This window comes from Taeniopygia guttata, chromosome 2 (genome assembly GCF_048771995.1).
Source record: "Taeniopygia guttata chromosome 2, bTaeGut7.mat, whole genome shotgun sequence".
NCBI lineage: Eukaryota > Metazoa > Chordata > Aves > Passeriformes > Estrildidae > Taeniopygia > Taeniopygia guttata.
The window spans coordinates 135,693,248-135,717,152 of NC_133026.1; the positions used below are offsets into that span (position 1 = coordinate 135,693,248).

The 23,905-nt window shown below is 32.9% G+C and overlaps 1 protein-coding gene across 4 annotated transcripts in view; it reads right to left on the reverse strand.

Annotated features, from left to right (window-relative positions):
- Positions 1 to 23,905, reverse strand: part of CSMD3 (CUB and Sushi multiple domains 3) — a 574,229-nt gene that overhangs the window by 179,188 nt on the left and 371,136 nt on the right. For all 4 annotated transcript variants that reach the window (XM_032747038.3, XM_032747036.3, XM_032747040.3 and 1 more), the window contains 4 exons: positions 21,951 to 22,107; positions 18,551 to 18,742; positions 17,648 to 17,774; positions 16,770 to 16,972 (listed from right to left, as the gene is read on the reverse strand). In XM_032747038.3, the coding sequence (XP_032602929.2) occupies positions 16,770 to 16,972; positions 17,648 to 17,774; positions 18,551 to 18,742; positions 21,951 to 22,107 (679 nt within the window). The remainder of the gene's footprint in view (positions 1 to 16,769; positions 16,973 to 17,647; positions 17,775 to 18,550; positions 18,743 to 21,950; positions 22,108 to 23,905) is intronic.

Genomic DNA, 23,905 nt, shown 5'->3' on the forward strand with positions numbered 1-23,905 from the left:
TTTTGGGGGGTTTTTTGGGTTTTTTTGGTTATTTTTTTTTTTTTTAATTCTGTGAAGCACTGCAGTATGCAAAAAGGAAAGGAGGAGATTTCCTATTACCCTGGACATTTAGTACTTTTAACTTAGAGCAATTTTTAGTATGAATAAAATTAAAAGCAGATTAAAAGTCTTCGAGTTTTCCAGTAAAGGTATACTTTCACACATCTTCAATTCTCCACAATTCTATAGTTCATAGATATATCTATGGTGTAAGATTTAGCTGTGACCTTGGAAGTGAATTTCATTCATCACTCATATCTCTACCCTTGCACATGACCTATCTACAACACTAGACTTTTGTAGTAATAATAAAAAAATCACTACAAAAAATACACATGGATTTAGTCTGAGAGCATGTACAAATATATATAATGCATAAGTATGGATTATTATTAAGATAAAATACAATTACAATGATTACAAAAAAGCATAAAAAATTAAAGATTTTTACCTCTTGATCAACATAATAAAATACATTATGCACAAAAATATGTAAGCTTAAGCAAAAAGTAAGTACACCAATATTTATTTAAGTAAATATTATTTCCTGCTAACATTATGGAACTGAAACATGCTATGTGTATTACAAATAAATACCAAATGTCAGACTTGCCTGTGGAACTAGTCCCACTGAGCTCAGCAACCTGTGTAACATAAACACAAAGTGGCAGTACTGAGATTTAATTCAGATGCCCTCTTTCTGGGAAGGTAATACCAGCAGACAGCAATCTATTAATCCAAAATGTCTCTGTGTTTTGTATTTAAAATGTTTTTTAAGAGCAAATTTTGGTCTAAACTCTATTTCTCTACCAAAAAAAAAACATCCAAGGACCTTCCTTTCCAAGACGTACTTAATAAAAATATAATTAGTGCTATACAGTTATTGGGATTTTTATTGTGTTTTTAAACACAGGAAATACTGACTATGGGGAAAAAAATCCGCACAAATAGATACTCATGAAAAATCAAGTATGAACAGAAATAAGGGGAAAATTTTTGTTCTTAGTCCTTAGTCTTTTCCTTCTTAGATTAAATACATATTTCTTTTAAATGTTTCATAATAAATGAAAGATAATTTTTTTTATATTGTCACACAATTTTTTTGAAACTTCTGCTTTAGACACTACCATGACTCCTGTTTGTATCTTTAAATATGCTACTGGGTTTAAATTTAGAAAAAATATTACAAAAATATGAAATTACTAAATTCACTGTATTCTGCTCACTTTAATATTATCTGCCCTGAATTTTGCCATAAACAAGAAAAAAAGTTCTCTGCTTTATCTAAAACATGCAATTCCAGAAGAATGGGGGCTGATTCTTACTCAGAATTTGCAATCAGTCTTGAAGGGCCAAAGAGAGAATGTTGGCATGAAACTTGCTATTGTCTGATCTATTGCTCTTACAAGATTGCATCATTCTGTAAAAAAAATTAATATGGCTGCAAAAGAAATAAAGGGGTCACACAGGGAGTTCTGATACAATCTCTTTGCATTTTTTAAATCACTTACTAATATTTATGCAAATTATTTTTATAAGATGAGATCTGTGTGCCAAACTTACAACCTTACCCTTATTTGCCTTGTATAGCAGTCATCTTGCATGCCTGCATGCTTGCTCAACCCACCTCCTGGTCTTTTGGCTTTGTAGCCAAATTGATGATGCGTGGATTGGCTAAGTGGAGTATGAAAAGGATGGAAAACATGTTGGTGTGCCAGGTTCAAAGAGTGTCCCTGATCCAAAATGTAGGCAGGAGCTGATCAGCAGCAGCGTCCCTCAGGAGTGGTTGTTGACTTCAATATTTATTAAAGATGGGGACAATGAGACAAAGTTAGCTTTTGGCAAGTATTTAGAAACTGGCTGATCAGTTGATATGCTCTAGTTCAGTGATGCTATTTAGGGAGGTCTCAGTAGGCTGGAAAAAAAAGCCTGAGAGAAACTTCAGGAGGTTCCAAAAATTAAATTCATCCCAAGAAACAATTTACCAGAAAGCAGATTTACAGAAAAGGCATAGAGAAGACAAAATCTTTTCTAGGAAGCACATGTGCAGCAAATGCACAAAGATAGCAATCAGAAGATGTAATAAGCAAAACTCCAGCTGTATAAAGGAAAACGCTGTTTAACTTCAAGTGTGGTCAAACATTTTATTTTTTTTTTACAGAGTGGTTGTTATCTGACTATTTTGTGATCAGGAAATTGGACTAGAGGTCTTCAGAGATACTTTCCAACTTTAATTATTGCATGAATATTTTTAAACTTTGCAAACTCACACTAAATACACAGAGATCTAATTTTAAAATAAAACTACTTTTAAGACTGGTTTTTGCATTATAACACTAAAATGTAAAAGAGAAATTCTCTGCTCCCTCTATATCATCATCGGGGTTTTAGAATTTTAAGTAGATGATTTCTAGAAATCTAATTCTCTTTTGTTTCTAGAGTTTGTTCAGCATTTTGAAAGGCTCTATTAAAAATATGAAATCCAACTGAAGGGTTTATGAACTGGTTTGGCACACCAGGTGAGTTTCTCAACAGGTTGATAAAAAATTTATTCTGAATGAACAGGATGCAAGAAAGAGAAAAAACACAGCATGTCATTAAAAGCACTGAATAGAGTTTGCTTTATCAAAAATAAATAATAATTTATTAGGATATATTTGCCTAAAATCTATGGGAAATTTTGCTTCTATCTGCTCTTTAAAGTGCTACTTAAAACAAGAGAGAAATAAACCTTCATAGTACAGCTACTACATGATATGTCATTTTTTAACTTATTTATTCACTTTATTAATTTATGAATATTTATTAATTCATGTAGTTGCATAACATTATCCTAAATATCATCATCAGGATAATAAAACAGTGATGAGCTCTTAGTGAAAGCGCACTGCAGAGCTATAAAGCTACTAATTTGGAGCACTTAGTACAATTTTTCACCCAGCATTTGGAGATGGAGTAGGGTAAAGATAGGTAATAAGTATGCATGCTGAAAAATTCAAATATATATACACAAGGTTTTGAATTATCCTTTGCTCTAAATTTTTAATTTGTATCTATATAACAATATGCTTTTTTTACTTGAAAGGAAGAACGCCAGTGTTTTGTGTCTTTCACCTCCGTTTCAATGCATACACATACCTCCATGGAGCATTTCAACAACTAGAACTGAGAAATTTAGATACTAAATTTCAACTGTTTTACTTTTATGGTAATTTTAAATGGTGGTAAAGGCATATGTATATAAATTATGGTAGAATTTCATATATATATATATACATATATTTATACACATATGTATATATATGCATGTTGGTTTATTTATTTGTTTTTCTTGCATGCCACTATACTTTGTGGTGGAAATAAATGAGCATTACAGAATTCATAAAAATGCCTGTTTCCTTAATTTTCTTTTTTTTTTCCCTGCCTAATTAATTTTAAAGAGAATAAACCAGTAGAAGGTATCTAGAGTTCCACAGCTACAGGGAGATTAAAATATAAATAAATTATTCCTTCATGGTATTTCTGAACACCACATATCTTGCTGTGTAAGCACATGTCTAAATCAACTTGCTTAATTAGGAATGGGATTAATTTAACTTAATCTTGGCCTTGCAAAAGTTAGGTGTCTTATTAATAAGCTTGCTCCCCAGATTCCCTCTACAATCAGTATCACAAGGGAGAAACTTTTACTTAAGCTAGGCACTTAACGTTCTCATCCACTGGAACAGAAGGAAACACATGATTTTTTTTTTTTTCAATTGAGATAGAAATGCTGTATTAATAATTTATATTAAATGCGTAATCTCTATTTTAAGAATAAAACTGTTGGTAAATCCTATTTTTACTTCCTTGTTGTCATAGATTTACCTTGAAGAGGAGGTGGATTTATTTTTTTATTAAATTTGTCAGAATAAGAATCCTCAAACACATAAAAATCTTTATTTGAGTAGAAAATTAAAAAATAGTAATGTAAGAATGGGACTGGAGAAAGAATATCTCAATACTGTTTGTAATTGTATAATTAATGCATTTCTGGAGAGTTAACATATATTCCCCATATATTCAAACTGAATTTCTTAATCACAGCTTTCTGTCATGTCTGCTGTAGCCATAAGGGTTTTTTCCATGTGCCTGACTCTAGCCCATCATTACTACTGTTAAAAGCTGTGCAGTTTGCAGGTTTTTTATTTCAGAGAGTCTATTCTGCCCTGCATTCTCAACTCTGTTTGCCTTTTTAATCTGTTAATTTTTTAATATTGCTTTTCATTACCTACCATCAGCCTATTTTTTTCCTTTTTAAGTGTCAATACTGTTTATGAACTGTATATTCCAGTACAATAAATTGATTTTTTTTCTTCCTATTATATATTCAATATCATGTTATATAGCTCAATTACTGCCTTCACCATTCCCTCTGAAAATTTGTGGGTAAGCAAAAATTCTGGGAATTATAAAGTTCCTGATGTCTTTGATAGTTTACCTGCAATGCAATCTTGAAAGCTGTCTGCAAAATAAAGAGTGGGCTATCACAATTCCCCATAAATTCATGTATAAGTACTGAAGTTCTTGGTGACATATTAGAGTTGATAAAGTAAGGAAAGAATACCTCTTGTTTTATTCTATTTCAATAATTGGAAACCCAGAGTTTAGGAAATATTGTCTTGAATAATTAGTAAGCTGTGATGTGTGGATGTAATCCATTAAATTCCTATTAAATACATTTTTTATGGGAAATGGACAAATCTCAGATGTGTCCATTACCTAATACATGCAGCATAACAGGTGCAAGAGTGACTCTGTGTAGCACAAACCTGTGAGTGATCATCTGAGACCTTTTTTCCCCCTAATGAAGAGAGAGAATTGCAGAAAACTTTCATTTTTTTCTCTTGGCACTCCTAGTTTAGAGCAATCACATGCTATCATTTAAACCATTTGGGCTAGATAAATAATTAAGATAAAATTCTTGACCAAAAATTCCAGGATGGGGATGAATGCAGATCATGCTCAAACTGTTCAGTAGGTAAGAGATTAGTGAATATATTAGATACACGGAGCTTGTATGTCTCTCTACATGGTCTAAGTGACAGAAAGTGTTTCAACACAATTATTACACACTTCTGAGCTGAGTATCTTTGTAAAATAAAACTCCAGATTGTGTTTTGGTTTGAAATGGGGCATGGTTTTGGAGCAGATGAGTTGTTTTCATTTGGATGAAGCTAAATTTGAAGATACACTACTGAACTATGCTAGAATGACTCTGAACTAAGAATATCTCTGAACACTGTTGCCAGCAGTGGTTCAGTACCAGCTGTTTCAATCCATGAACCAGCTCCTCTTAGTTCTTCTGTGTGATAGGCTAACACAGAAAGAACTGAAGGACACACAAGTGAGACTTGATATCTCAGACAGGCATATAACCATATTCTCTAATTTAGACTTTGAATATGAGATCACCAATCCTGCAGAAAACAAGTGCCATTGCACAGGCAGAAGTATTTATTCTGGAAAGTTGTTTATCTTACACAGTTCCTGCTAGGTGACTTGAATGAAGTAGGGCAGAATCTTGTTAAGAATCTTGGCAGACAAGTCATGCTAAAAATTCATTTCCGTTTCCCCCAAACTTGTTTGATTTTTTCCTTAGAGCATTCATATAAACAGATTCATGTTTTGAGCAGTGGAGAAAATGGAGATGATGCTAAATCATCTCTTTATGAGCTGTACAATACTGTGCTTCTACAGAGCCACAGAAACCATTAAACCAGCATTCAATCATACCCAGAAAAGATGTCAACATAGACCTATCTACAAGTGTTCTTTATATGGGGTATAAAAAAAATTTAATACATCTTTTCAATACTAGGGCAAAAATATATATTTAATGCATAAATCAGGTAATTAAATGCTCTAAATTGATTATTTCTGCTACAAAAAAACCCCTAAATTATTACCAGGGTCAAAAAGTTTCTGATAGTTCATAAGCCCCGGCAATTTAACAGGTGACTGAAATTTTCTGAAAGGACAGCTCTATTTTCATGCAGGAAAGATATCTTGAAACATAGCATTAAAAGTGAGACAAGGTTATAAGAGGTTATATTGATTGATCAAGGTTATATTGATGCTGGAAACAATATAATAAAGATTTTTTTGGTGTTAACAGTGATTTGTACATTTGATGTCCTAATGCCAAGTCAAATATTAATGAGTCTGGATCTCAAACCTGGAGAATTACGGGAAAATTTTTTTTCTTTTTCTTTTTTTCCTTTTTTCTCTATTTTTTTCTTTCCCCAGAGCCCACAGTCATGTCAGCAGCTTCAAGCTTTCCAAATTTCAAGCTCCTCATAATACAAATTATGTCCAAAATATTGTAATAAACGTATTTAAACCAACATATTCTCCCAAATGCCTATAACCTTATTTAAAGGCTTTCTAGTATTGCTAGTCTTTCAAACGCACATCAGCCTGAACCAAGCCTGACTGCACCTTCAAAATTCAAGCTGTCTCAGAACCCACATAATACTTTTACCCACATGAACACTGCAGTCTCCCTGAATCTCTAATGCTGTTTGAGAGACAGCTAAGCTTGGTATTTGTTCTCTCAAATCCAGCTTTCTGTATAACTTTTCCTGAAAAAGAAAGAATAAATTATCGACAGTGTTTTCATGGTCTTCTACCAACAGAAGCACTCCTGGTAGTATTTCTTTAATCTATTTTTAACTTTCCTTTCTGCTGTAGATCTAACAGAGATTTAGAAGCATGGTCATTGTAATTCTTAAGTAAATTCTAACCACAGACTCCATTTGTTGGTTTTGCATGACTTCATGGATTCTCTCTAAGTTTGTCAATTATTTTTTGAAGATTAAAATGGGAAAATATTAGGAATAAATCACAGAATGAGAATTTCATTGTCAACAACACATCTCTTCAACAAAGAAGTTTAACATTTTGCACAACCACGATTTTCTTGGTTGTATAGGCAGGTCTCTGTGTTAAGGAAACTTCCCCATCCAACCATCCTGCACAGCCAAAGCTTGGGCCAAGATTCCTTCACAGCTACACACCCCACATTCACAGTCAGAACAAGTTTCCTCACCAGCTTGACCCCATGTCAGACATCAACTGAACTTGTTTAAAACCTCTTGTTTACTCAGTAACCTGGTATTGTCTCTTTTTTACGGGGGGGCAGGGGAAGGATGGGAAATGGGGGAAGAGGCCAACAGTGGACATGAAGCTTTTTCTTAAGGGTCCTTATCTGATTTTACTATCAGAAAAGCTAGGAGTATAGATAGGTTATCAGAAAGGATAGGTTATGGGTTGTGCTACTAGATACACTGTAGTTCTTAGTGAGATAACTGACATTGGTTTAATGAAATAATATAATTTTTCTTTTTCTTATTGTTTTTGTTTTGGCAATTTATACAAGTTGTTAAAACCATCCAAAGCACTGCACTTTTCTTACTGTGTCTTATAGGAAACCTTAAGAGCTATTTTATCTCCTGTTCATAAGCAATAATTTTTTTCCATTAATATGAACTCTCCAGTTTGGAACAGGTATTATTTCTTAAGTATTTGCTCAGAGCTTTGGCAGTGAATATGAAACTCAGGCCCAAATAAATAAATTGACATATGGTTTCAGATAATTTCTGAAACTCAGTAGAAAATGGATACTGTGACAATATCTAATCATGCTGGCAGTGCACTCAGCTGGGAAGAAGTGTTTTGAAAATATGAATTTCATTTAGATTGCATGTTTAGGGCTTGGGGTTTTTGGAACCTTTTGGTTCTTTTAAGATTTTTATATTTTGTCAGACCGCATATTCCTTTATGTGTACATGTGAATACAGTGAGATTGAAATAGCTTCTCACAAAGAAGAAATTATGAGAACTTTGGACTACACAAACGGGCTGCTCATGCAGTGAAAAATCTTACTAATGGTAATTCAGTTCTTAATAGCATTTCTATTAAAAAGATTATTCAGATGATTTGAGGTAAAATATGTGTGTTTCATTTGTTGGTCTGCAGAATAGTGTGAAACCTGCTTTATTGCAACTGTTAAGGATATGGTTGTACAACAGAAAACAACACTTCTCATTTGCCTTGTCTTTTAACTGAAATCTGAAGAGAGGGGGAAGAGAGGGGGAGATTGCTCCTATGTTAAAGGTTAAATTTTTTATTTTGCCTTTTAGTTTCACAAATTGTATATATGCATTATAGATTTATAGTTTCAAAACACCAAGAATATTTTGATAATTCTTAAAGATATGGCCAAATCTTTCATCTGTCTGAATTATTTACTTTTGTTAAATTTTTCCAATAACTCTTTTGATTTGTTTGCTTGAATTGGGTTGGGGGAGGGTGTGGGTAGGGTGTACTATAATTGATAATTTTGACATTGATGCAGAATTTGCCTAATCATTTGGTAATATTCTGTCCATACACTTGAGTGCCATTACCCTGCTCTTTGCTAAGGCAATTATCTTTTTCTGTCGAAGAATGTATTATACTACAAGCACTTGAAAAATTTAAAGAACACTGTCAAAGAATAGCTTCTGTTTTCTTTAGCACTGTACAGATTACATCTTACCAAAACAACAATAGAATATTAATAAGAATAAAGATTCTATATTTATATATTTAGCAAGATTTTAAAATTCATCTATGCAAATGATTGTATCTCATACTGCATGTCAGAATATGTCCAGCCTGTTACTGAAGACGCCAGCCAACAAATAAATTTTTCCACATTCATACACATAGGACTGAAAGACAGGCATTCATTTCTCTATCAATTATGAGATCAGGCAGATTACTGGAATTCTGTTAAGAAAAAATATAATTTCCTTGACAAAAAATAGCGCCAAAAAGCTCTTTTTTATATTATTATGCTACAAAATGGCTATCCTTGGCCAGAAATGGGGTAAGAGGGAAAATAGGAACCAGCAATAAGCTGACAAACTTGAAGTCAACTCCATTGTTGCACAATGTTTGTGCTACACTAATAGTTGGACTTGATGATCTTAGAAGTCTTTTTCAACATTAATTATTATAAATATATATTTATATATGCCATTCACTCGAAATATTATTTCTCTCTAGATACGTTGCTGTGATGTTCAGTCAATTACAAGCTTGCAATAAAACCTCCAAAACACTTTCCTTTCCTTTGAGGTGGATTGTATACAATAGAATATACACTTCTCTTACAGTCATTGACTTAAAAAGGAGAGCTGTTCAAATGAGAAGATACTAATACCTTGGAGAAACAGAAGTCTCAAAATATTTGTCCCTCCTGTACTCTAATCTGAATGGAGAAAAAAGGTAACAGTCCTGAAGATGCACCTGTACTCGCAGAAAATATCCCATCACATGTGCATGTATCTATAAAGGATGGCACATGAATGATAAACAAAGGAGACTAATGATACTGCAAATGATTAATAGAAAATCTATCTTCAAAGTAGCATTAACTAGAATTAATGAAAACCAGAATTTCTCAGTGACAACAGAGGACAGAATAACTATGGCATCTAATTTATCTCCCACTGGAAAATGGCTTCCCCAGTCATGTGGTTGAATGTCAATTCCACACTTTTCTTCTGTCTTTTATATAAAATACTTAGCAAAATACCATTTTGGAGAATTCTGAAAAAACAGCTCAATATTCTATTCTCCTAGGTACTTATTGCAAGTACTCCAGGTACATTTAAAGATGTTCAACATGCCACCTGTGCATGGGTTTGTAAAAATAAATCACATAAACCTCAAATGATGGATTTATCAGTCCCACAGTATTTTGCCTGATGTTGTATATAAGATTGCAAATAAGGACTGATGAATAACCAATTTAGCATATGAATGCAGAGACTAATTTCCATCATGAAATCTTCACAAGACAAGTGGTTTGGGTTATGTTTCTCTGTATATAGAAGGCAAAACATGATAAGTGCTGGTCCCATGCAGTTTTGTCCATTTATTGGTAGTAAAAGACATACAAAGGAAGGAAAACTTAATTGAGATTATACTCCTTTTCCAGTCAATGGAGTCACATATTTTTGGTCCCAAAGGAGCATAAAGACAAAAACTGTATTATTAAGCATAGGTTATTTGATTATCAGGCTTCCTCATATCCTCATTCTATGATTTAATACTTTGAATAAAATCATATAATTGTATATGTGGATATAGACATATATCTACAAATTATAATGCTCTTCTGTTGGTGTCACACCTAAGTATTAGGAAATTGCTTGTTAAACAAAATAGCATAACTTGTATACTTTTGACAAATTCTTAGTGACTAATACAAAACAGAAAATAAAATACATGCTATTAATTAAACCTTCAAAGTACCTTAGTTGAAATAATTTCAAGGATTTTTATAATTACATAAATATTTTTAAGTCTTGTGCTCTAAATTGATCAATAGTTGACTTGAGAGATTTCAGTTAAAGAGATTGCATTTACCAAAGAAATTTAAAAAAATAAAGTTAGAGAACCTTTTCTGCAATAGAAATTTTATTTATAATATTAAGAACCATGCAAGTATATGTTTTCACTTCTAAATCTACTTTGCTGTATACAGAATTATAAATATCTGTAATGGACTTTTTCTGCAAGAAAAATAACCCATGGGAACTAAAATTTTATCTGAGAGATTTAAAAAGCAGAGTGTTCAATTTTATTATTCTTTAACAGAAAACCTAGCATCAAATTTTTTAGATTCAAAGAATAGCTTTCCCACATACAAAATTGAAATATGAGATTAAAATATGAGTCTGAGACTCATAACATTTAAATTTGGAACTGTCTCAGCTTGATCTCTCTGAAATGCCATATCACAAGTCAGACAAAGTCAACTTTACATAGGCAAATTTAGGACAGGTGAGTAGACTTTCTATTCATACAAATCAAAAGGTATTGTACAAACTATATTGCATGAGGTTTAAAAATAAGGCATTTCAATCTCAAATATAATTAAAATAAGTTACTTTTATTGTGACATGGTGGAGAGGAGGATTTGTTTATTTATAATGTTAAAATAAGTCATAATATCAACAATTTTTTTTTATATTTCCTTTCAGTGTTCACTTATTAATACTATAACTCCAGATCTCTCTAGCTACAAGTCATTACCAAGGCATTTTACACGGAAGCATTAACTCATAGCATTTGCCTGCATAAAATGCACATGCCCTCTATGCTACTGAAGTAAGAGATGACAGCTACTAAAAAGTTATTGTCATTTGCAGACTTGTGACAGGAATGACATTTTTGTTATTGAAGGGCATAAACGGTGATTTATTTACTAATATCTGCTTCTTAAAAGATAGAAGGAAACAAATCTATTAAATGTTTTCTTTCTTTTTAAGTGTCTTGATGCTAAAAACAAAGCAAACCCACCCCCAAAATCAAACAAAAAAAAATTCCCAAGCTAAAAAAGAAACACACCAATACAAAACTAAAACAAAATCACTGAACTGAATTTACAAGTGTCGACATCCACAGATATTTCTGATAGGAAAGTAGTGCTCCTGAAATTTATAAATCCAAAGGATTCTGCTCAAAGTTGAAAGAAATCAGCAAACCAGAGTGTGAAAATATTTTAGATTAAAATTTATTTCTGCTATGGAATAGACACAAGAAGGAATGAATCCTATTCAGAAAATTGAAAAAGTTATTTCAGGAAGTGATCCCTATAGCAGCAGTGGCAGGAAAATACATTCTGAGATAGAAACCTGTAAATTTCCCCATATGCATTTGCAAATCACCTAGGGTAAATATGTCAGAAGTAGAGAGCTTTGTTACCGGAAAGTTGAAGAAAATAAAAAAATAGAAATACAGGAGGGTGTTCATCATCAAAAGAATTGTCCTAAATGTGACTGTGGCTAATAGGTTTGTCTTTGAACCAAAGAAATCCCACCAAAAACCAAGAAGACAACAATGAAGACAACAACAAAAAAAAAAAAAAAAAAAAGGAAAAAATAAAAGAAAAAAATTGAACACAAACCACTTAGAAGACATTGTGTTTATAAATCAAAAATACATAAAGTTGACTTGCCATCATTTAATCATCACAGTAATCAATGTAAGCAATACGATGCATTATAATTCTAGACTGGAAATTAATATTGTTAGACTTAAGCCATGCAAACAGGTATCTGCCTCAAGTGTTATAGAGGCAAGTAACTCCAAAGGTCTATTCATCCAGTTTTAAAACAAGAAGGAACAACTAGCTGCAGTTTGACAGTAAATCCAAGCATTTTAAGGCATACCCTGTTATATAAGAAATACTGTTAGAGCATCTATTTACAAAACCTTCACAATACTCAAAAAATATTTACAATTTAGTTCTGCACAGGCTGCCTTATAATGCTCAAAAAAATGCTCTGTCCTGTGTGATGTTTAATTAGTCAGAAATATGACTGCTTCTGAGATCTGAACAGAATGTATTCTATAATGCTGAGTGATTCAGTAGTGCAGCTATTAGCGTGAAATAATGGCATACTAAAGTAGAATACAGATCCTTCCTTTCTGCATGAAAGCTAAATGGCACCTGAAATGGTAAAGTTAGCAGAGAGAAAACTTTCCTGTAATACCAAAACCAAAGGCCATTGAAATCTGTGGAAAGAATCTGACTAACTTCATTGGGATCTGATTTAATATTACACACTTCAGACACATTAAAGTGATTAAAAATATTACTTTAAACATGCATGTAATTCTTATCAGCAAATGTTTTACGTTTTAGTGTTCTTGACTACTTTCAGTTCTTGGTCTTTTTTTCACAGCTACTACTTTCATCTTGGTGATATGAAGTGGTATCAGCTGATAAAAATGTTTCTGTGCCTAATATTTTGGTCTGACCCTGAGAAATACAGCTCATGTTTCTGGGAAATACATGATCGCTCCCTTTACTTTCTCATTCACTTCTCTTGAAGGTTTAGTTTTCTATCTTGCGCAGAATGTACTGTTCAAAAAAATTACTGGTGATTTAATCGGTGTTTTTCCAGTATGTACTGGGCTCTTCATGCTCTGTCTCTGTCAGTTGAGGGAAAATATGCTGTAAATATTTCCTGTTTGCATATTGCTTCTGGCCTGTTGTCGACTTTTCACACTTCTTTAAGGACAGACCTCTGGTATCTGTTCTATAGCTACATTATTCACATGCCATTCAGACATGTTCCAAAATCCTCAAATTTTTGTCTTACTGTTGAATCACCAGTTCTTATTTTCCTTTTACACATATATACAAACTTTTTGAAATATTCTGCTTTATTATACATCTTTTGCTACTTTTATTTTCAGGATTTGTGGGCTCTGTTTTTTATCATGTTACTTCATTGAAGTCTCAAAGAAGACTGCAGAAACTGAAAAGTTGTAATGTTTAAATTTAGAGATATTGTCATGATCATTTGCAGATGTCCAATACAAAAATGAAAGACATAAAGACACATATAAGAAATATTAGACCAAAATTCTGCTTTGCCTAGTGATGACATGTGAAGTAATTTATTTCTTTGTTTACATTAGATGTATAAAAAGCTGTATTTTCACTAGCCCTGGATAATTGATGAAAAGTAGTGAAGAACAATCAGGTTGAGTTCCCTTATTTAATTTGAAACTCCTCACTTTTATTTCTTCCTCTCAGAGGAATGTACAATTTTGTTAAATTTAAAAACTTATCCTCGTCAATATTACTTAGTTCAGCATAAAATAATTTCTTGCCCCTCTACTCTGATCTTGTGAGATCAGCTGGAGTATTGCATCCAGTTGTAGTATTGCATCCAGCTTCATGGTGCCCAGCACAGAAAGGACATCAGCCTGTTGGAGTGAGTCCAGAGGAGGCCACCAAGATGATTAGAGATAAGACACCTCCCCTGTGAGGAAAGGCTGAGAGACTTTGGATTGCTCTGTCTGGAAAAGAGAAGGCTACAGGGAGTCCGTAGTTGTGGACTTCAGTACATGAAGGAAACAGACAAGGGCATGCAGAGGCAGGACAAGGGTCAAACTGAAACAGAGTAGGTCTGCATTACATATTAGGAATAAATTCTTTACTATGAGTGTGGTGAGACATTGGAGCCGAAAGAAATTGTGGGTGACCCATAACTGGCAGTGTTCAAGGCCAGGCTGGATCGAGCTCAGAGCAACCTGTTCTAGGGAAAGGCGTCCCAGCCCATGGCAAGAGGGTTGGAGGGTTGGAAGTGGATGGTCTTTAAGGTCTCTTCCAACACAGACCATTCAATGATTCTGTGATTATTTTCTTACAGAAAGAGATTATGAATGTTTAAACCATCAAAATAGTTCTATTATTTCAGCTACAAATAACTTTTTGGAATTTTTTTTCCTCCACAAAAAGGGAAGCTAACAAAAGGAAACAAAACAGACTAATTGATATAATGGGCAAGAAATATTCTCATTGTGAAACTTTTTCTCTTTGGATCCTCTAAATTTTACAAAATTAATAAAAACTTCTATGACTATCAAGGGATTGCTTTGGGCAGCCCTAGATAGAAACAATTCTAATACTACCTACTGTAATACATAATACTAATTAAATATAATTTTCTTTCTACTTTTCATATATCATTTCATCTTCTTTAGGTTTTCCCATCCACCCTTCCCCTTTTAATTTGGTGAAGGATGCTATCTCATCTGCCTTTCGTATCTCCAGATAAAAATTGTTTTTCTGATTATATTGGATGGCTTATAGAGGATTCAAATTTAAATTATACCACATTATCAGTGGTGAAAATTTTTGCTCATTAAATGACAGATGCAAAATTTTGTAAGAACAATTATTAAAATGAAATAAAAAATGGTAAGGAACTAATAGGAAAGTTTAACCCATTTTTGGAAACACATGTTTTGTTTAAAGGGTAAGAATATAACAGAGAAGAAAATAAATATTCAAAGTCTTAAAAGAATTAGAACATAAAATATCTGTTGTCATTGAATAACATTCCTCTTGAGGTAAAAGGGCTGATAAAGCAGTTAAATACTCTTACTTCATGAAAAGACAAGAGGAAAGTAAAAGTAGATACCTCCCTTGTGTGAGCTTTCTGTTGGTTAATTACAGTTTAGCTAGAGAATGAAGACACCATCTGTTTCACTCAGACAATATTATGTACTCAAAGAAAGTATATGACTACTTGGAACACAGTTGCAAAGAATTGTCCTTCTCTCTCCTCCATCTCCTCAAGTATTTTTCTTTATTGATTAGTGAAATAATGCGTCCATAAAGCAATTGTGTTATTCAGGTTGTGCAGCTATTTGTGCATTACTTTTAAAATATTTACTTAATAAATAAGTAAAAAAAAAAATCTCTATTATCCTACTGACAATATACACCCAAACTGTGCCACATCAACAGTTTGAGAAAGATCACTCTGATTTTGAGAATCTGGACTAAAGACAAAGAGAAATGCTGAGGCGCTAAAACCTCATGGATCCTTTAGTGTCATTAGAACTCAACAGACTGCAAAAGCATGGAGAAACAAATAAAAGACCTATCAGATAAATTTCTAAACCCTCTTTTCACATAAATCACTGCAACTGCATCAGTAGCTGTCTTATAACTTTACTCCCATGTACTATCCATTTTTCCTCATAACTCCATTCTTATTCTGCATCAATCTATTTTTCCACTCAGCTTTAATGACTGCCTAAATAAGTCCAGTGCATAATGGTCTTCCTCTCTGGCTTCAGCTTTAAATATAAAAGTATGTCTGAGAATCGAAATACACATGTGAGATTCTCTCAAACAGGCTCTGGAAGGGGGCAAGGTTGTAAAATGGCAAAAATACCTTGGAGCCAAAATATTAAAACCTCTATTCACAGCTTCAAAAATAAGCTGATGGAGCAGAAGCACTCTTTCACTGTAAATAAAATATCTTTCACTTTTTACTCTCATTTACATAATTCATTCTTCCTTTAAATTACAGTATGCACATACATGTATTTGTCATACACATGATAAAATAAGAGTAGCAGACAAGGGCTAGTACAACTACCAAGCACAGGAAGCACAATGAGGTAAATAGTGCTAAAATTGGGTCTGTGTGTCAACCCATGTTAGAAATGTTGCTACCACTACACAAAATTGTATTAGACTAGATCTTGCTAATCTTGAAAAAATATATATAAATTTCACTGACCAGAGGAAAAAGAAGGTCAAAATGGACCTGGCTCAATGATTTCTTCTGTTTCAGCAATAAAATGTCTAAAGGGATTTAATACAGTTAGGCAACTGTTTAGATTTGTCATCCTGCTGCCTGTAATAAGATGATATAGCACTAGAAGGCAAAAGGGAGAAGGACATTTCTGTTCCTGTGGAGCCCTTTTGGGTTTCATCCCATACAATCACAAAAGAAATGAAAACTCCCCACAGATGTCTCTAAAAGCAGAAACTCTTACTGATTGGAAAAGGATGGAGATTTTAACATGCCTACATCACCTCCTTTGTGAAAAACACTAACCATAGTTGTAAGCATTCTTGCACTACCCCACCTTCCTTTGAAAACCAAAACTAGTAAAGAATATGATATTTTATTGGTTTTGTTTATTTGTTTATTTAAGATAAAAATACTGCTTTATAACAAATCTTTAAGTCTGTGCCAATTCTTTCCCTTAAAACATCAGAAATGTCACTGATTTTAAGTGTTTCCAGCACGACAATTATCTGTGAGTGAATTATCTTATAAAATAAATTTTAAAAATAAATTAATCAACTTACTTGAAAACTGTATGGCGAATCCAGATTTACTGATATAAAAATCTGTGTCAAACTGGATAGTTACTATGTTGAGTGTACTGTGAATGCCTTCAGGAATAAGTGAGCCACTAATTTCTTTGAGCAACATCTCATTCTCAGGTGGACCATCCCAAACTCGAAGAATGTCATGGGATGCCTCAGTATCAAAAGCAAGAAACTGAAGGCTGAAAGAACATAATGATTTTATTGTCAGCTTTAATAATACTCAACAACATAACTTTAACAACAAAACTAAACAAGAAACAGAAAAAGCAAATAAAACTTAACTTCAAAGGTCATTTTTTAATAATGTTTCACACATTTATCTTTGAATGCAAGAGAACCCCATGCAAAAATTAATTTGAAAGGAAAAAAGCCTTAGAATATTTTAATTTGTCCACCATAAAGTAATATATTACTTTAGCCATTCAAATAATCCATAAGTATCTACACAATCTTTTCAGAAGAGAGTTTCAGTTTTTCTAAGACAATATTATAAATCACATTCCCATCAAAACAAATTAGCTAAAAAGGACTGTGAAAATGCAGGTTGTGTTATTTTGTTGTTTTGCAGTTTTTTAATGTAGTCTTTCACTAAAGAGTCCTGCTGCCTCCAGCATTTCACAAAATTATAACTAATTTTAAAGCTCCGTCTTCTTTGGATAATGCTTATTAAAAAATCAACAGTTTCAACCCAAACTTAAAAAGCCAAAACCTGTAATCTGCATCTTAAGTTTTAAGCCCAAAATCCCTTTTTTTTTCCCCCTCCTCTCTAGAGAGTGATTTGGTTATAATAGCTCTAAGATTTGGTTATTACAGTAAAAAAAATTTGTTAAAATTTTAAGATTCATTTTCATTACCTGACAATATTTCCTGGGTCTACTTCAATCACCCACATGCAGCGCAGATTGTTGTCATAGGGAAAAGGATAGCCAGGAGACAAGATTCTTCCTGATGACTCTCCTTTAAACCGTCCTCCACATTCAGCTAATGAAAAACAACATTATGGAATGATCTTACAGCTAATCAGCCGAGCAATCAATTTATATATCTACTCTTTTATTGAACAGGTTACACAATTAAACTGACTGTATGCCATAAGATTAAAAATATCATATAAGGACTCACATATAAGCATTTCACCCCTTGCTTCACCTACTTATTCAATCCCAATTTCCTCTAAATGAAGATGGAAAAGAAAGCTACAATAATATTTAAGTCTTCTCATAACTCTTCTATGCGAATAATTGAGCCTGTAGGTAGCTGCAAAGCTTAGGAAGTTATAGTAATATTGTAAAGAAACGGAAATGAAAAAAATACAAAATAACTTTATATCTCTTCATATCTTAACTGTTTTATTTTATGTATTTCACATAAATACAGGAGATTTTTCTAGCTTATTGATATTTATATATATAAGTAAAAAAATAGTTTTACAATCTCTTTCCTATTAAAATTTTTATGTTGATTATTTGTGGACATTAAATAGATTTGCATGTATTAGGACTTTTAATGTGCACAAATGTTGAAGAATTGCTTACTTCTTTTAACCTAAAAACGCAATACCACTTAGATAGACTTAGATAAGATACATGCAGAGAAACCTATAAGAGCCTGTGTAAATAGATCTCTATACATATCAGATCATATCAAATAATACACATCAGGTTTTACATTGATCTAACAATCCTTCAATATTTTTTCTTTCTTGCATTCAAAAAAATAAGTAAAGAAATTAAAAAAAAAAAAATAGAATGCAATACCAATGCATGATGGTAGAGGATAGTCCCAGGCCCTTCTTTCCCCAGTCATACACTTTAGAAGGCTACTTCCATGGAGCGTATAACCTGGATTGCATCCATAAATTATTGTACTTCCAGCAAAATGACCTTGGTCACTGATTTTATATCCGAACTGTGGCACACCAGGGTCCTCACAATGTGACAACTCAAAACCTGTGTGAGGAATAAAATGTTGTATTTACAGAATCAAACAGATAAATACATTAATGAAATTCAGATTTTCTGGTTTTCAGTGGAAATCAATCATTTCCAAACTACAAATAATAACATCTTTAGGATTTCATCTCTGTTATTAAGCAGTCTAAGTAGGATAACTGCCTTACACCTTTCCTAGAGCATGACCAAGCTGTGTCATAAATTCAATTTTCCTAATAGTTCAATTAAAACCAGAAAAAACCATTATCACTATCAATAAGATTTTAAATTTTATAAAAAAATATAAACTGGAAGCTAAAGGGTCTTACTTGTGAATAGACATTTAAAGGCTCATAAACAAAACAACAGCAGATTTCTCATTATTTTGCATTGTAACAACAGCAGCATAGTAGCACCTGTGGCACCAAAGAAAAACTGCTGTTTTCATCAAACCCTACCCTAATTTTTTGCTCAGTGGTTCATAAATTTAAGAATTGCATGCAGGAATCAATGAAAATGATGATAGAGAGAACTCAAACCAAACAATTTGGACATTTTTGAGATTTAGGAGACATGAAGAAGAAGAAAACAAAATAACAATGCATTACATGGAAACAGGTAGTCATACTTACTTATAGGGAAACATAAAATACAATTTGGGAGAAAAATTTTCTATTGCAAATCAAGTTTTCTGTTGTTAACTGAGAAGCAACTTGAAATCTCTGTTTGTTTCAAATGAAATAATTTTACCAATATCATGTGGCTTAGAATATGTATAGACAAAAATAAAGAAGAGCCTTTGTATCAGAGTGCTATTCCTATACATAGCTAATATAGGAGGAAATGAAGGGGGTTTTATGTCTGTTTTGTTCAAGAAATCATTCACACAGTATTTGTCCACCTGATCAACAGTTAGTAGCCCTTCACAATCTCTCCTCAGATACTGCATTACTATTACTGAAAAAAATGTTCGTTATTGTATTTTAAAGGCAAAATACTTGTAAATGCATTGTAAATATTGGATAAGGCTGATCAGAAAAAAAAAAAAAGACAAAAAAAAAAGATTATATCAATTATATAAAATGTATCTTTCTGGTTCTTCCTTCAGCTCATTTCATGTGTGACTGAACATGTCTCAGCCTCCACAACATCTGAGCTGAACCCTTCTCACTCCTAAACAGTTGTTTGTTTGTACAGCATGTGCTGCAGAAGCTCTGAAAGACATTAAAGTGAGTCCCAGATGAAGAACCATTTTTGATAATGCTGGTCTGGACACTTACTGACCAGTTAGAATTACCTGCCTTCTAAGAAAATTTCTGACCATACTGTGAAAAGAAGTTAAAATCTGCTTTGATCTCTGATATGTCCTCATTTCTGGATAGCCTCCTTACCGACACAGAACCAAAGCCAACTTTTTAAATTATCACCCTTTTGAGGGTGAACATGTAACTCCATTGCCTCACCATAGCAGCATCTTTGCTCCCTAACTGTGTGTGACCAGAGCAGGCAGAGGGCATGGTGCCTCAGCCAGGGCACGATGGAGCAGTTTGTGTGGGACAGCACACAGGGAGAGCACCTCTTTGAAGGGTGAAGATTCCACGGGCCCAGTAGAGAGATTTGAACTCCTCATAACTCAGCAAACGAGCCCTGGACCATCAAGGCAGAATGATGGGCACTCCTCTGAGAAAAGGTTGGAGCTCTGACTGGGAGGTCTGCACCATCTCTCCTGGTTTATGGATCCACCCAGGCAGAGCTCAGACTGAGCTCTTCCTTGTATCCAATCTAAATGTGCCCTCTTTCTGTTTAAGGCCAGTACCCCTCATCCTGTTATCACATATCCAGAGTCCTTCTCCATCTTTCTTGTAGGCTCTCTTTAGGCACTGGAAGATCCTAAAAGGTTTCCGAAGAGCCTTCGTTTTTCCAGGCTGAAGAGCCCCAAATCTCTCAGCCTTTATTCATAGGAGAGGTGCTCCAGGCCTCTGATAATCTCTGTTACCTTCTTCTGGATTTCATTTTTTTTTCTTCAAATTCTACCAATATCAACATAAGAAGATTTATTACTGTTCAGGCTAGGAAAGTGTACTCTAATAGGAATGTCTCAAAAGACAGAAAATGTTTTTGATAAAGTTCAAGTGCTGGGCTTGGTTCTACCTATAAAACTATAAAAAATTAAATTCCTTGACACTTACATAGTAACACAGAACTGAACATCCTATCTTTAATCATGGGGTACAGTCCTATTCTATCACATGCTCTTACAAAATTTGCAACTTTCATCTGAAAAATAATTACATATTCTTTTATTATCTTGAAGTATTTTCCTTTCATACTGAAAGAATTATGCTATTTTTTATTAGAATTAGTTTTAAAAACATTATGTTGAGCTTTTAAATGAACAGTTTTTGATCAGGTGAAAAATGAATTATTTGAGTACAAGGACAAAGAAAATATGTTGATAGCTGCATTGCAGAATTACCTTATAACACTGTCCTGCTTGATAATAGTTCTACATAGTAATTCAGTGATTGCAAAAAAATTTTACACTAAAAATTCATATACACTACATGTCAAAAGTCATGTGCTACAATTTGCAGAAAATTACACTTGGTAACAGATGTATGTAGCTTCTTCCATATACACTCTAAGCTGGAGATCAGAATTATTTTTTCCTCTCCCCATCTTCATAGTTTAAGCCCACATACAGCTTTTTGTTAGGAACTTTTCTTTATCATTTTGGTTCCAAATTAGATTATTCTAAACAATAATCCAAGCTCAGAAACAAAAGCAAAGTAAATATCAGAGATGAGTCCTAAAAAGGAGAATTTCCTTAGTTATGACTTCATGAAGCAATGCTTTTTGATTACATTTTTTACATTTACAAACTATATTTACATTTATAAACTACTTACATACTTCAGTATTTTTATGTGCTAAAACAATTACTTAAACTTACCCTGTTTTTTCTTATGCTCTCCAAAACTGAAAAATACCCCTCTAGAAAAACAACAGTGATTTATGTACCAGATTAAATGTCAAAGCCAGGTTTCAGTATGCTATGTGTTTTGGGTTTTTTGGGATACAGCAATGAAAGTGTATTATTTTGATGAGTAATTTGCTGTTAATTTCTTCCATAATTGTCATTTAGCTGCATTTTCGTCTTATGAGTGAAGAATTTTCATTCCTTTAAAAGTATAAATCTATTCCTACTGTTTTCTCAAATACTTACTGGTATACACAAGCTGAAAACCTTCATCAGTGCCCTCCATGTCCGAGTTAAATTCCAACCATAAATGATTTGAAGTGCTACTTAGTGTCAGACCTCTTAATGACGCCCCAGTATATGCTCCCAGCAGGTGAGCAGTGTTGTCTTTGCCATCATAGATCTGTAAAAAATTGTGTTTTACAGTTACAAAGAAAGAAAAGGAGATATATTTTACATGCAAAACAATTCTGTACATCTGCATTAAGAGGAAGAACAACTCCCTCAAGGGAGATCCATTGCCAGTCAACCTGTAGTACTATTTAGATATAATATTTGCCTCTTTTGACTTAAGATGATTTAGGTGTGGTGAATTTTCAAATGCAGTTTAAAATATGTCAATTCTTTTCATACATAACAATAGAAGGGGGCAGAGGAGCCATATCAGCTCAGATTGTTTAAATATCTGTGTTTTCTCTCTCACTGTCAGTATTGTAATGCTGATCACAACCTATCAGCAAATACCTATAACGTGTATCTGCCTCTAATCTGAGGTGGCACAACAGAAAATCTAACACTTCCCCAACTTCAGCCTCTTAAATAAACCCGAGGTGGCTTTTTATCCTGTAAAGACAGGTTAAAATATCACTGTTAAGTAAAAGGAGACTAGGAAATAAATTTAACCACTGCTTCTGCACTGAAATAGTATTGTAATCTATATGTAAATCATAGTACTTCATTTTTATTATTTATTTTTCTTCAAGTATTGTTCTTTTCCATTTATCAGAATACAAAATATATAGAACAATCTTTTAATAATTCTCAGGAAATTTCCCTACAAACCTGGTTGTTTTAAAACACCACAGGTTTTTGCATTTCTGTAATTCCTAACAAAACTTCCTATCATTTAATTTAATTCCTATAATTATCAATTATAATTGCTCACCCAAACCTTATTTTCTGTAGGATTTATTTAGGGACTTCTATAATAACTAAAACTTTGATTGATGTGGTTTATGAAAAATTTCGCTTGTAAATCAGTAAATTGACCTGTGAATTATCTTCAAATTGCAATAAGGGAAATTGTACAGCCTTATTGAAAGATACTGAATTGTCTGCAGTTCCAAATTCTATTATAATTCTATTAATTACAAAGTTTGCATTTTTAGACAGGAGTCTTCATCAGAATTAAGTCATAGCACATACAGCAGCAATAGAAGTAAGGCAATAAAGTAAATGTGAAGTATTATGATGCCTGTTCCCTATCTGTAAGGTGAGTTACACACCTAATTCCTATTTTCCAGAAATCCTCATGTCTCTAGGAATAACAAAGACTTTACATTTAATGATATGCTGAAATAAAACAAATAAGTGCTTCTAGCTATCTGTAATGAGTAAATAATAGTACAGGAGTTTAAGATGCACAACAACATGACTTCACAAAATTCCTTGGTTTCAGTGACCCAAGGCAATAAATTCCAAGTAAACTTAAATTTAAAAGCCTATGTCCTTATATGGACTAAATTTAAGAAATCAGAGAACAATAAAAAAGTGAAACTAATGCATATCAACCAAAAAATAATTTCAATATCTATAAAGCAATATTAAAATAGATTAAAATAATAAACCTTTTTAAGAAACTCATTTAAACAGTAGTGAGATCAGTAACTAAGCCATAAAAAGAAAAAAAACCCAAAACAAGAAAAACAAAAGCCTAAACCAAACCAAAAAAAAAAAACCCAAAAAAAACCCACCCAACACAGAAAATTAAGTCTGAAATTGACTTAGATTTGTTTTAGCGACTGAAAATACCCTTTTAGCAATTACTGCTATCCAGCAGAGATATTTACATAATGACAGACTTAAGCAAAACCCAGCTTGAATCTACTTATAATTAATAATAAAATAGATTCAGAAGTTTTTTTTGTTTTTAAAAGCTATATAAGAGTAAACCATTTCCTGCTATCTGTGTATCACTAATA